The 15,040-nt window shown below is 47.0% G+C and overlaps 1 protein-coding gene across 1 annotated transcript in view; it reads left to right on the top strand.

The window, feature by feature from the left end:
* Positions 1-15,040, top strand: part of LOC147725925 (vomeronasal type-2 receptor 26-like) — a 217,270-nt gene that overhangs the window by 161,325 nt on the left and 40,905 nt on the right. Inside the window, exon 2 of the mRNA XM_086963391.1 lies at positions 12,492-12,499. Within this exon, the coding sequence (XP_086819517.1) occupies positions 12,492-12,499 (8 nt within the window). The remainder of the gene's footprint in view (positions 1-12,491; positions 12,500-15,040) is intronic.

Raw genomic sequence — 15,040 nt, 5'->3', positions numbered from 1 at the left:
CTGCGGAATCCGGCCATCTGCCTTGAGGAAAATGGATAGGGGGAGTCTGGAGGAGGAGGATATATACTAGAGGAGCATGACTGAGTTGTGAACTTCAGGAATGCAGACAGCGGCACCTTCAACATGGAAATAAGACAAAGACAGTGCTGCTGATGGATTTGTTGTGATTAAAGTTTTGTTGTGATAACAGTTGGAAAACAAAGAAAGACACACGTAAATAAAAGTGGATGAGGACTGGGAAAAAAAGTTAGTATTTCAAGACTAGGTGTCACAGAAGTAAAGCTTGACCTCAAACACTGAATTGAACCGGGAGTAGGTCAGCTAACAGAGAAGAACTTCTTTCACCTAAATCGGTGTCCTCTTCTTCCTGCATGGATTCACATATTTTGTAATCTGGTTGTATGAAGTACTGATTCATCTTGATCAATGTTAACCTTTCTAAATTCTTTGGTGAGAGGTGGGTCCTTTTTGAAGTTACAGTGGTACCAGCAGCACTGAAAACACGTTCAGAAGACACACTTGTGAGTGGGCAAGTCAAATAATTTATAGCCAGGTTGGTGATCAGTAGCCATTGAGGCCTTTTCCTATTCCAATGAACCAATGGGTTCTAATTGAAGAAGCCCTCTAATGGGTCATCCAGATAGGCCTGCAACATCCACTCAAGGTCCTCCAGGGATGCTGTACTTTGCATACCATCTGTTGCCAATTCCTTTACATCAACACTGGAACGAGCAAACCCTTGATGAGTTATCTAATCTGTTTCCGACAACATTCTGGGTGGGCCTGGAGCAGATGATGATACGGTTGCTGGTGTCTGTAACACTATGAGGGAAAGTGACTGCCTTCGGTCACAACAGTGGAACTTGACGCCGGATGGCCTGCTGCTTCTGTAGCACTTGTGGTGGTTCCTTCAATTTTCTGCAGCACTTTTTCGAACCGAGTGGCTGACAGAGCTAGCCAATGTTTGTACTTGGAAACATCTGCTTCAGAAAAAGGAACAAATGTCTTGCTGGCCAGTGCCTTTTTGTTCCCTGGATCCAGAATAGTGGCACAAATGTAATGTTGTTCTAAATGTATTGATTTAAGCCTTGCATTGTCAATTAGGCGGCTTAAGAAGCTCTCCGCCAACTGATATGCATCTTGTTTTTCAGCATCAACTCGGAACGTTGAAGACACCGCCTTCAGTTTGTGCTCTAGCATGCGCAACAATCGGATAGCTTTGCCCAAGGTACAGTCCTCCCTGCTGACTTCACGCGTGAAGACCTCAAAAGGACGAAGCATGTCTGTCAGGATTTTAACTAGGTCCCATTCCTCCACCTCTAGCCTCATGTCTTTTAAAGCAGCACCCTGTGCGTTAAAGGCATACTCATTGATTACCAAGTACTGCTCAAACAGACGCTCAAGCATGTAGAAGGTTGAGTTCCAACGTGTTGCCACCGCCTGGATGAGTCCTCTGACTGACACTCTACGGGCATGTTAAATGATCCTCAGATGCTTCCGGGCCCTAAACGAATGGCTGAAATGTGTGCAGATTCTTCGGCAGGTGGTCAGTATCTTGCTGACTGTGTTTTCTTTTTTCAAGAAATCTTGAACAACAATGTTAATGCTGTGAGCCAAACACGGCACTCTGACATAGCCACCATCATGCATTGCCTTAACTATATTACTGCCATTATCCGTGGAAACATAACCAATCATGTGCCTTCTTGGATGCAGCCATTGAAAGACCTTACTGTTAAACTCCTCAAAAATGTTTGCTACAGTGTGAGATTTCAGTAAGTCAAATACAGTGTCCCCTTTGGACAAGTAATAAACTAGAAGATACACTTTCAACCTAATCAAACAGAAATACTTCAATACATACAATCAAGCAAGAGCGTATCTGTAATATTTGTGTTAGGATATATGTATAATCATTTTTATTTTGAGTTTGTTTTTTATTAATGCTACAATAAACTGTGCACGTTTTTAATTTCTGACTATGCTTGCATCATCTTCGCTCTTGCTTGATTGTATGGATTGAAGTATTTCTGTTTGATGAGGTTGAAAGTTTATCTTCTAGTTTATTACTTGTCCAACGGGGACACTGTATTTGACTTATTGTCTTCTGGAACCCTACCCCTTTAGCTGCTGGGGTCCCTCTCTTTTATTAGAGACAGTGTAAGATTTCTCCATGGCAAACATGGCTACTGTTGCATGTTTCCGAGTAGCTTGAAAAATTGTCACACTGTTACCACCTGCAGCTATCTTGTCTAGAACCCCTGCAAAAGAGACCCAGTGTGCAGTGATGCACATGTAATCAACAGCTTGGCAACTGGTCCACATGTCTGTTGTCAGGTGGATAGTGTGAACAGCACTCTTTTGCAAAGCTGCCCAAATCACGTCCAGCACATCTTGATGTAGTATGGAAACGCAACTCTGGCAAAATAGGACCGGCTAGGAACCTTCCACTTAGGGCATACAGTTGCCACAAATTCTCGAAAACCCACCACTTCCATGAAAGAAAAAGGGAGAAGCTCCAGCGCTAACATTTTAGCCAGCATTGCATTATATAGACGTGCCGTTGCGTGGTTGCATTCAAATGGCGCCTCTGACCAAAACATGCTTTTAATGGTGGTCTAGACCGTTTTTTTCATATGTGATGATAATGATCCAGACTTCCATGACCCAGTCCGGCTTATTGATGTACTTTTTCACATTTGAGTCTCTCCCACACTCTCTCTATGCCACCTAGTTGTTGCCGGGGTATAGGGTGTGGGCGCTAACAATGCAGTGCTGCTGCCAGGGCTACTGTGTGTACCAGAAAAAATGTTGCTCGCTTCTGCATCTTCACCTCCCCCTGCACGATCTGCTCATCGTCATCAGATGCAATATCAATGGATACATTTGGATTTGTACTTTTGGCTTTGCGGATGTTACCTAGGTGCGCCTCCCACTTGATGATGTGGTGTTTTTGGATATGACCTCTCTGGCCTCCGGTACCATAGTTGGTACCAAGCTTACCCCGACTAACTACTGCTTTACAAATCAAACAAATAACTAGGTTTTATCCGCCTTTCTGCTAATACTAAAGAAGTCCCAAACTGGGGAGTTGAGATTTCTGGTGGTGGTGGTGAAGGTGCTACTTTCAATCCCAGATGAAGTGGAAGATGGGTGTGGTGGAATTTGACTCTGTTGGGCACTTACAGCACCACTACCTCAGGTAATGAAGGTTGAGCTGGATGGAGGTCCGTTCCGGCCCTTCTGAACAGAAAATATGGAAGCTGTAGTTACCTGTGTTGGTAGTGATGGTACCAGTGCCACGCCGACCACATCCAGTACAGCATTTCGGGATAGAGTAAAAATGTCTGTCTGCTGCATGCCCACTGGGGCTGGAGTAACAACTGTGATGACTGGGTTGTCATCATCAGACGCTTCATCAGCAGCAGAAGACACCACTTCTACTTCTTCATCACCCATAACTGAAAGCCTTGCGGGAACCTTCCTTTTACCTAGCTTTGTCGGCTCATGGGGTGCCTCCCTCTCAGACTGAAATGTTGGTGGGTGCCAATCAAGATCTAGATCAGCAGAAGGAAGGGGGCTTGAAGAAGAAGATGTACTAGCCCTCATTTTCCTTGCTGGGGATCAGGAAGACATTGGATCATCAGGAGTGGCTTGCTCAGCTGACACCTCCGCATCAATCTCGATTTCCTGACGTGCCGCTACTTCTGGAGGAACAATTATTGTGGGCAGTTGTGGCTCACTTTGTGCCGCTCTTTGTGCCGCTCCATGCCCCTCTCCATGCGCCTCTACTTGCACCTCTACTTGCACCTCTACTTGCGCCTCTCCTTGCGCCTCTACTTGTGCCTCTCCTTGCACCTCTCCTTGCGCCTCTTCTTGCACCTCTCCTTGTTGCACCTGTGGTTGTCATAGTGGCTCTAGTTGAACACTCGTCAGATGAGTTACACCCTGTGTTGAATGGATGCTACTTTGCGAGGAGTCAACGCCAACATCACTGGTCAATGGTGAAAAAGCAATTAAAGTGGCTGCCTCTGCGGCACTCATGAACTTGGGCATAACTTGGTGTGGTGGCACTGAGACCAATGAAGCAGAGGTGCTGCTCCCATCTTGGTCCCCGGCGGACCCTGCTGCTGCAGGCGTAGTTTTTTTTCCCAAAAAGAGTGGGGGTCGGCACACCAGTCTCTTTGGTAAGTGGGGCCACTTGCTTCTTCTGCTCCTTCTTACTGGCAGTGGCACTGGCAACATTCTTGGTAGAGGAGCTATGGCTAATTTTCTTAGGGCCCATCTTCTTCAGGTGTCAGAACAGCAGGACGCAGTTGCACGAGTTGCAGAGTTGTCTGTGGCCACACGTGACGTCACGTGACGTTGTGCACACACAGCAGCAGGACTTCTTCCTGGCACTACAACAAGTGATGATGTTGAGGATTCTTCATGGTTCTCAGTATTTGTGCACCTAAAAGCAAAGAAGCCCGAGCAACATCAGTTAAATACATGTTGTGTATGTCGTGCTTCAATTAATACTATTGCAACGAAACATTTATTAATATTATCAGCACAACACACCCAAAAACACAGAAAGACCCAAAATGGAATTTCCAATTCCAATCAAAAATGGATGTTTACATTAATAAGAGAGACCACACAGAGAGAGTTGTTTCATGCACCCATTCATCATAACCCTAGGCGCGCCCTAGTGGCTCCCCAAGCTTGCCGGCTTATGGCAAAAACTGCCTGGACTCAATATTCCCCCCCCACCCACATGGCCAGGCCCTGTTCAGGCCTGAAAATGGCTCCACCCACATTGCCAGGCCTTGGACCAGGCCCAACAATACCCACAAAAATCAAAATACACACAAAAATCACCCCAACCATTGAGAAGTGTGGCTCAATGGTTAGAGCGACAGACCCTGATGCAGAGGTCTAGCCTGGGACCATGGTTCAATTCCCCACCTCGGCGGGTCTTGGGCTCAACATTCCACGGACCTGATAATTCTCGCCTCAGTGCCTTTTCCAATCATGGAGTCCAACTCTGCAACTCTGGGCAATAGCTTGCTTAATCTCCACAACGGCCCCCACAACGCTAACGATGCCTGGCCTCCACCTTGGGGGTGCCCAGGAGTGGACGCCTCACAGGGAAAGCCAGGATGGGTTCCACAGCGGTATTCATACAAGCGCCTTGAGACCCTTGCGGGTGAAGAGTGCGCTATACAAGTATCAATTTAAATTTTACATTTACAATGTCATCCATGCCCTAAATGATGTTTACATTCAAGAGACCCCACAGAAAGACTTGGTCCATGCACCACTGAGTACCCCTGGGAATAATGGATGAAAGCAAGGCAGACTGGGTGCAGTCCTATGGCATAAAGCACACTGCCTGGCTTCAAAATGGCCTCTAGACCCCCACCCACATGTCCAGGCCCCGGACCGGACCTCTAAATGGCCCCCACACACATGGCCAGGCCCTGGACCAGGCCCCAACAACACCCCCAAACATAGAAATACACACAAAAATCACCCCGATCTAATGCCATCCATGCCCTAAATGATGTTTAAATTCAAGAGACCCAACAGAAAGCCTTGGTCCATGCACCACTGAGTACCCTTGGGCATAATGGATGAAAGCAAGGCAGACTGGGTGCAGGCCTCTGGCTCAAAGCACACTGCCTAGCTTCAAAATGGCCCCTTGACCCCCACCCACATGGCCAGGCCCTGGACCAGGCCTCAAAATGGCCCCCACCCACATGGCCAGGCCATTGACCAGGCTACAACAACACCCCCAAACATCGAAATACACACAACAATCGCACCAATCCAATGCCACCCATGCCCTAAATGATGTTTACATTCAAGAGACCCCAGAGAAAGACTTGCTACATGCACCACTGAGTACCCCTGGGCATAATGGATGAAAGCAAGGCAGACTGGGTGCAGACCTATGGCTCAAAGCACACTGCCTGGCTTAAAAATGGCCCCTATACCCCACCCACATGGCCAGGCCCTGGACCAGGCCTCAAAATGGCCCCCACCCACTTGGCCAGGCCCTGGATCAGGCCCCAACAACACCCCCAAAAATCGAAATACACACATAAATCACCACAATCAAATGCCATCCATGCCCTAAATGATGTTTAAATTCAAGAGACCCAACAGAAAGACTTGGTCTATGCACCACAGAGTACCCCTGGGCAAAATGAATGAAAGCAACGCAGACTGGGTGCAGGCCTATGGCAGAAAGCACACTACCTGGTTTCAAAATGGCCCCTAGACCCCCACCCACATGGCCAGGCCGTGGACCAGGCCTCAAAATGGCCCCCACCCACATGGCCAGGCCAGGGACCAGCCCACAACAACTCCCCCAAAAATCGAAATACACACAATAATCACCCCAATCTAATGCCATCCATGCCCTAAATCATGTTTACATTCAAGAGACCCCACAGAAAAACTTGGTCAGTGCACCACTGAGGACCCCTAGGCATGGATGAAAGCAAGGCAGACTGGGTGTAAGCATGGGTGAATTTTGCGAATTCGCGATCCGCAAATTTGCAGATTTGCGAATTCGCGATCCGCAAAATTCGCGAATTTGCGGATTTTTGTTTTTTTGCGTGTTCGTGGGGTTTTTTGCGTGTTCGCGTTTTTTTGCGTGTTCCCAGGGCTTTTTGCGTCTTCGCGAGCCGCTTGCATAGCGAAGTTACCCATGCAGTCGTTTATGGGAGAGGGAGGGAGAGAGAGATAGAAAGATAGATAGATAGATAGATAGATAGATAGATAGATAGATAGATAGATAGATAGATAGATAGATAGATAGATAGATAGAAAGAGAGAGAAAGAGAGGGAAAGAGAGAGGGAGAGAGAGAACGAGAGAAAGAAAGACAGGCCGGATCTCGGAAGGGCCAGATTCCTGAGTTGCCCCTACAGAACATACAGCTTTTTATTTTTAGCAAAATGCATATGAAAATTGTGCTGTAAAGGTCTCTTTTAGTTTAACCCCTCCTGACAAATCAAAATGGGTGTATTTACCATCCTCTCCCTTCTTCCTGTTTTTTATATCTGTAAGTGCTTCCTGATGAGGTTTAATTCCTTGGACAGGTGCCTCGTTGCCTACTTGTAACTATTCTCTGACCCTGCTTCAAGGGTCAGAGCAGGGTCAGAGAATAGTTGCAAGTAGGCAACGAGGCGCCAGGAAGCAATTAGCAGCAGGTGTCCAAGTTGAAGTTAATTTGTTTGTAACACTTTTGTAAAAGGTTACAAAGAAATTAGGTTCAACTTTTGCACCTACTGCTGTAACCCTTGCTTGGCTGAAAATTTGTCCCCGCTGATTCGCGGAAAATCGGCAAATTCGCCTGTGAAACGGATTTTACGCCCACCCTTAACTGGGGGCAGGCCTATGGCACAAAGCACACTGCCTGGCTTCAAAATGGCCCCTAGACCCCTACCCACATGGCCAGGCCCTGGACAAGGCCTCAAAATGGCCCCTACCCACCAGGCCCCAACAACACCTCCAAAAATCGAAATACACACAAAAATCACCCCGATCTAATGCCATCCATGCCCTAAATGATGTTTAAATTCAAGAGACCCAACAGAAAGCCTTGGTCCATGCACCACTGAGTACCCTTGGGCATAATGGATGAAAGCAAGGCAGACTGGGTGCAGGCCTCTGGCTCAAAGCACACTGCCTAGCTTCAAAATGGCCCCTTGACCCCCACCCACATGGCCAGGCCCTGGACCAGGCCTCAAAATGGCCCCCACCCACATGGCCAGGCCATTGACCAGGCTACAACAACACCCCCAAACATCGAAATGCACACAACAATCGCACCAATCCAATGCCACCCATGCCCTAAATGATGTTTACATTCAAGAGACCCCAGAGAAAGACTTGCTCCATGCACCACTGAGTACCCCTGGGCATAATGGATGAAAGCAAGGCAGACTGGGTGCAGACCTATGGCTCAAAGCACACTGCCTGGCTTAAAAATGGCCCCTATACCCCACCCACATGGCCAGGCCCTGGACCAGGCCTCAAAATGGCCCCCACCCACTTGGCCAGGCCCTGGACCAGGCCCCAACAACACCCCCAAAAATCGAAATACACACATAAATCACCACAATCAAATGCAATCCATGCCCTAAATGATGTTTAAATTCAAGAGACCCAACAGAAAGACTTGGTCTATGCACCACAGAGTACCCCTGGGCAAAATGAATGAAAGCAACGCAGACTGGGTGCAGGCCTATGGCAGAAAGCACACTACCTGGTTTCAAAATGGCCCCTAGACCCCCACCCACATGGCCAGGCCGTGGACCAGGCCTCAAAATGGCCCCCACCCACATGGCCAGGCCAGGGACCAGCCCACAACAACACCCCCAAAAATCGAAATACACACAATAATCACCCCAATCTAATGCCATCCATGCCCTAAATCATGTTTACATTCAAGAGACCCCACAGAAAAACTTGGTCAGTGCACCACTGAGGACCCCTAGGCATGGATGAAAGCAAGGCAGACTGGGTGTAAGCATGGGCGAATTTTGCGAATTCGCGATCCGCAAATTTGCAGATTTGCGAATTCGCGATCCGCAAAATTCGCGAATTTGCGGATTTTTGTTTTTTTGTGTGTTCGCGGGGTTTTTTGCGTGTTCGCGGTTTTTTGCGTGTTCGCAGGGCTTTTTGCGTCTTCGCGAGCCGCTTGCATAGCGAAGTTACCCATGCAGTCGTTTATGGGAGAGGGAGGGAGAGAGAGATAGAAAGATAGATAGATAGATAGATAGATAGATAGATAGATAGATAGATAGATAGATAGATAGATAGATAGATAGATAGATAGATAGATAGATGGATAGATAGAAAGAGAGAGAAAGAGAGGGAAAGAGAGAGGGAGAGAGAGAACGAGAGAAAGAAAGACAGGCCGGATCTCGGAAGGGCCAGATTCCTGAGTTGCCCCTACAGAACATACAGCTTTTTATTTTTAGCAAAATGCATATGAAAATTGTGCTGTAAAGGTCTCTTTTAGTTTAACCCCTCCTGACACATCAAAATGGGTGTATTTACCATCCTCTCCCTTCTTCCTGTTTTTTATATCTGTAAGTGCTTCCTGATGAGGTTTAATTCCTTGGACAGGTGCCTCGTTGCCTACTTGTAACTATTCTCTGACCCTGCTTCAAGGGTCAGAGCAGGGTCAGAGAATAGTTGCAAGTAGGCAACGAGGCGCCAGGAAGCAATTAGCAGCAGGTGTCCAAGTTGAAGTTAATTTGTTTGTAACACTTTTGTAAAAGGTTACAAAGAAATTAGGTTCAACTTTTGCACCTACTGCTGTAACCCTTGCTTGGCTGAAAATTTGTCCCCGCTGATTCGCGGAAAATCGGCAAATTCGCCCGTGAAACGGATTTTACGCCCACCCTTAACTGGGGGCAGGCCTATGGCACAAAGCACACTGCCTGGCTTCAAAATGGCCCCTAGACCCCTACCCACATGGCCAGGCCCTGGACAAGGCCTCAAAATGGCCCCTACCCACCAGGCCCCAACAACACCTCCAAAAATCGAAATACACACAAAAATCACCCCAATCCAATGCCATCCATGTCCTAAAGGATGTTTACATTCAAGAGACCCCACAGAAAGATTTGGTCCATGCACCACTGAGTACCCCTGGGCATAATGGATGAAAGCAAGGCAGATTGGGTGCAGGCCTATGGCACAAATCACACTGACTGGCTTCAAAATGGCCCCTAGAACCCCCACCCACATGGCCAGGCCCTGGACCAGGCCTCAAAATGGCCCCTACCCACATGGCCAGGCCCGGCACCAGGCCCCAACAACACCCCCAAAAATCGAAATACACACAAAAATCACCCCAATCCAATGTCATCCATGTCCTAAAGGATGTTTACATTCAAGAGACCCCACAGAAAGATTTGGTCCATGCACCACTGAGTACCCCTGGTCAAAATGGATGAAAGCAAGGCAGACTGGGTGCAGGCCTATGGCACAAAGCACACTGCCTGGCTTCAAAATAGCCCCTATACCCCACCCACATGGCCAGGCCCCGGAACAGGCCTCAAAATGGCCCCCACCCACATGGCCAGGACATGGACCAGGTACCAACAACACACAAAACATCAAAATACACACAAAAATCACCTCAATCCAATGCCATCCATGCCCTAAATGGTGTTTAAATTCAACAAAACTCACAGAAACAGTTGTTTCATGTACCCATGGCTAACACTGTGCCTACTGGATACTGTGGCTACCCACAATATATTTTTTTTAAAGTTGTGAAAAAGTTTATAGATTGTAGTTGCAGCAACTGCAATGCCCCAAACAAACAAAACCAACATACTATTAAAATCTCAACTTCAAAAGTGATCCAAACAAAAAGTCCTCAAATACAAATATCCAGCAGCAGCCAAAGAGTAATCCTTCCAGCTCCAGATCCAAATGAAAAGTGACCAGGACATGGACAAAGCACTGGGAGGAGCCTGCTGGACAGGAACAGGAAGTTGGAGACTCTGGGTTACTTCTTTCCTCCCAACCCCCCAAAAATGCACTCCTTGCACAAAAAAGTGCAGCCAAATGTCAATCTGAGGAGTTGTTATGATCCAAATCATCAATTTCAGAAGGTATATGCTGCCAGCAATAGATTTCTTGTGGAGAATTGCTATTTTTCGGGAAAGCAACATGTTAAAATCTCCAGCTGGATGTCAGCTGCTTGGCGCATCTACGTGTTCGCAATTGTTTACCCTCACGATGCGTGATCGCGGGCCCTTATGACGTATTCGCGTTCTGAAAGTCTCCCATTGCAAGATGGCGGGACTCCATGACGTCCTCCCGGTCGAATAGTCTCACGCAATCACGCCATAACGTACTTGCGGTTTAAAAGTATCGCACGATCACGCAGCAAGATCGAAAATGGTGCAGCGCATGCAAACCGGGAGGAAAACAACTTGGTGAACTCAGAATCACGGTAAGTCAACGCCGCGCACGCGAGATTGTATTTTTGAACTGCGACCAAGCAAAAAAAAATATCCAACGTGCGAATTGCAAATTCTTTGACAATTTTGCGCGGTTCATGGACCGGGAAATTGCCAATAATTCGCAAATTCCCCGAGCCGAACGGATTTTCAGCCCATGCTTAGAAATGCTGTCTAAAACTACAAATTTATGGTAGACCTCTTCAGGCCTTTAATATTTTGACAAAAGTCTGCATCTTTCTTCAAAAATTATGTGGATCCAAAATTCTACTTCACCTGGGCTTATAATGAATATCTCATTTTGCACATATACTTCATACTGCTTTCTTAACTTTATCTTTACCCAGGCTACATTAGGTTATTCAAAACTTGGGAGGCTTCTTCTCTGAAATGACCAAGGATGTTCTCTCCACATTAAAATTAGGGCCACATGCACATGGCATACAAAATAAAAACACTTTTTTGGTTAGGCTATAGAGAGTTTCAGATTCTGATGTTGGTATGCTATCACAACACACAACGTATTACACGCTGGGACAGAATTTGTGTCAGTGTCTTAAGCTATTGCTTGTTTGCTTGAGTCACATTTTGTCATTGTCTTACCGGGTTTCCATTATGATTTTGGAATCATCCTGAGGTATTGAGCAATGTGTAAAAGAAAGCTTACCATGGCAGAAGATCCCCCTGAATGCCTGAAAGAGAGCTGGTAACGAACAAGTGCATGAAATCTCCTTCGACCTCAATCCTAATATGCTCCATCAAAGGTCTCATCTATATCGGTTGAACAATTCCTACACAGCAGGAAAAGCACAACCCTACTTAAGCGAGGCTCTCACCACACAAGCCCGAAGTAAAATCCTATTCATGAGGCTGATCATGCTTGGGATTGCAGATTTCAATCCTACATAGGCCCGAAGAGGGGAATCCACAACTTGTAGATTGTGCCCCTACAGGAGGGATTCCTGGCTGCATCTCTTATGCTGCTGTCCCAACCTCAATAACGAACGCCGGCGACTTCTGTGCCCGATCTGCATCAACAAGGGTATAAAGTCGTGCAGCGAAGCATTAGCCTTGTGTTTTTTAACCACTAACACAATGGTTCTAGCGAGACTGGAAAAATGTATTTATCAAATCAGGATAGCTTTAAAAGCTGCCTACGAAAGCAGCACAACCTAGGGGAAATGCATGGTAAACTCTGCAGTCAAATGCTGATGGGACCACTCAACGATGCACCAATGATTGTGCCCCTCTTGCACGCCTCCAAGAGAGTATTTCTACAAGAGAGACACTTAGAGCACCACAGAGGGCAGTTCAAGAGCTCTGTAATGTAGATCAACTTCAGGGCACAAAACAGGGACTTCAAGATCATGTCCACAAATGCTGGGGAAAGGCTGACTATGCTGGACTCGGGAGGGGGGTTACATTTCACCCAGAACAGAAGTTTGAAATCACTGTTTTTAGAATGTATTTACTGATTGTTTTTACTGTCAAGATTCTAATTAATTATACAGTCAATAAAGTTTACAGTTTAATGATGGAGTAAAAGTAATTCATTTTTCATAGTTGGCATATTTCTTTCTCATGACCAGCTTTACATTGATCATAAGAGCTCTCTCTCAGAAAGGGCTGATTGAGAGGATCAGTTGCAAAAAATATCATTGTTGTTTCTCTTTCTTACCTCTTTAGCACCGTCAGTTCACTCCTGCTGCAGTCGTGAAGCCATACTCCACCCCTCATGGTCCTCTCACTGCCAGTCAAGCTAATGTGCCTGATCTACATCCCTTCGCTGTTGTAGTTGCACTATCCATCCAGCCAGCATTACCCTACTGCGTCTATTTATTGCTACTGTGTCCGGACCATGCTCTGTCCTTCACTATCTGCTCACTCCCCACCCAGTCACTATCAATGTAGGAGCAGATGTTGACTTTTGCCCTGCCATGGGCCTGCTTGGCCTCCGCTCATAGCTCTAATGGGTAGATCATAGCTCTAATGGGTAGCTGCTACTTTATCTGCCTACCTGGCACAGTAGAAAGGATTCCTGACACGCATACCGGTCCACCAAGGACCCCTCCAGAAAGACAGCCATCATGTTGTGTAGTTCCTATAAAAGTATTCAGGATCTGTGCACTTAGACAACATACACTGTAGGATTGGTGTCAGACTGACTCTGGACACCCCCACCGGGTATGTTGGCAGTCTGTACCAACTAGCTCACAGTGTCACTAGAATCTCCTCTTACCAAGGAGAGAATAGTGCCTGGCAACCATCTAACATGACAACCCTGATCACTCAGGACCGTGGAAACAATATACTACCTTTTGCTTAGTCACTCATGCTTACCCTAGTCTGTCTCAGTAAGATACACAGAATTAACGGGCTGGGCATTTTCTATAAGAATTTTATTGAACAGTTGGTATTCTGGTTTAGAAGAGATGTCCTACAGCAACCATTAGACAGTATAAGATATAAATGATTAGCAGTACTATAAAGGTAAATGGATGGAATAGTTCTACCATATTACGATAATCAAGAATTCATAAAAGAGAGATGTGTACTCCTACGAAGTCTCCCTAAATAGATGTACTTAAATGTACCTAGCCTGTGTGTAGGTGTTAAGCCAAGAATCCCTCTAGGATTTAGTTAACTCCATTACCTGAAGTGAGAGACTATGGGACCCCATCCTGGTCTTGAGCTGGACACCCAGCGAGGGATGTTAGACCCATGGGAACTGGAGTGTCTGCATGCAGGAACCTCAGCGTCTCTGGTCAGTGTGTCGGCTGGTAAATCTCGGTCTCTTCTAGCTATCTCAGTAAGATGTGATGTATTTATACCCATAGGTCTCCCTAGGGGTCCTACCTTGCTGTATTACTGTGTCGGCTAAGGATGATGTTGGGCATGAACTTTATACATAGATATTATACAAGAGATGGTAGTCCTGCTGTGCTTCCAAGAATCCTCATGCATAATGTATGAGATTTCTAACTAGGGAAAACCTGTGTTCTAAATGCAGTGTTGTATCTAGGTAAAAGGTCAGTCCCTGTAAACTGTGACAAGTGTAATGTAGGTAAGAATATAGGTGAAGGGTAATTAAATTACTGAGGCCTAGATTATGGTACTTATATGGAATATAACAATCTCACTGGGGTTGACATATATGATCAGTTTGGAGTTATAAGTGTTGCAATGGGACAGGACTAATTGACTTCTGCATCCCTTTGTTGCCACTCTACCAGTTGACAAATATTAGAAAATGCCCCTTTTTGCAAGGTCACACCTATTTTTAGGTCGAGCTCTCTCGACCTATTGTCGCGGAGTTGCTCCTCAAGGGAGCTAGACTGGTGGACGAGCGCCGATTGCACATCGTGGACACGCACGCCTCCTCCCGGAGCCGTGCACATCTCTTGCTCCAACTGTGCACAGCCAGTCAGCCTTTCAATCGCGCGCGTGCACACACCCCCACACACAAGCACACAGAGACACACACCCCCTCCCCCCTACAACTAAGCCCCACACCACACACAGACCGCGCACACACACGCAGATTGTGGTCTGTGGACGCGCCCGTGAACACGTGCATGTGCACAGCTCCCTTCATGGTCGCAAGCTTCACTTTCGTAATGCGCACGCACGCTACAAGCCCGGGAAGCACTGTCTTCTTGTATTCAGCCGTCATGTCCCTCTAAGTACCCCTCCTCAGCAGTATAGATCACCCTCTCCCGTTAACGCTTATTGTGCCCTTCTCGTCCTCGCTCTGGCACCTGTCCCCGTACTCTCCTTCCACAACCAGGTCCGACCTGCGAGCCCCACAGAGCAGCTTGCCTCCCGGTCCCTGGACAGCCTCTGCCCATTTTCAGGGGCGTAACACAGGCCCCCGCGTTGGGAGGGGGGGTGCAGCTTCAGGGGCCCCCTCAGCGAGACCCAGTAAGCACTATATATAGTCAGGTATTTGCTAATGAAATCGTTACGTGCATGGCAGTCGTTCGTTGCACCAGCACCTGGTCCTCGCAGTGGCCTCTTCATATTGGTGAGCATGGATGTCTCTGCATCTGCGGCTGCGCAG

This window comes from Lissotriton vulgaris, chromosome 3_1 (genome assembly GCF_964263255.1).
Source record: "Lissotriton vulgaris chromosome 3_1, aLisVul1.2, whole genome shotgun sequence".
In the NCBI taxonomy this organism is placed as follows: domain Eukaryota; kingdom Metazoa; phylum Chordata; class Amphibia; order Caudata; family Salamandridae; genus Lissotriton; species Lissotriton vulgaris.
The sequence above is the reverse complement of the archived record's forward strand: the minus strand, read 5'-3'. Positions and strand labels throughout refer to the sequence as shown.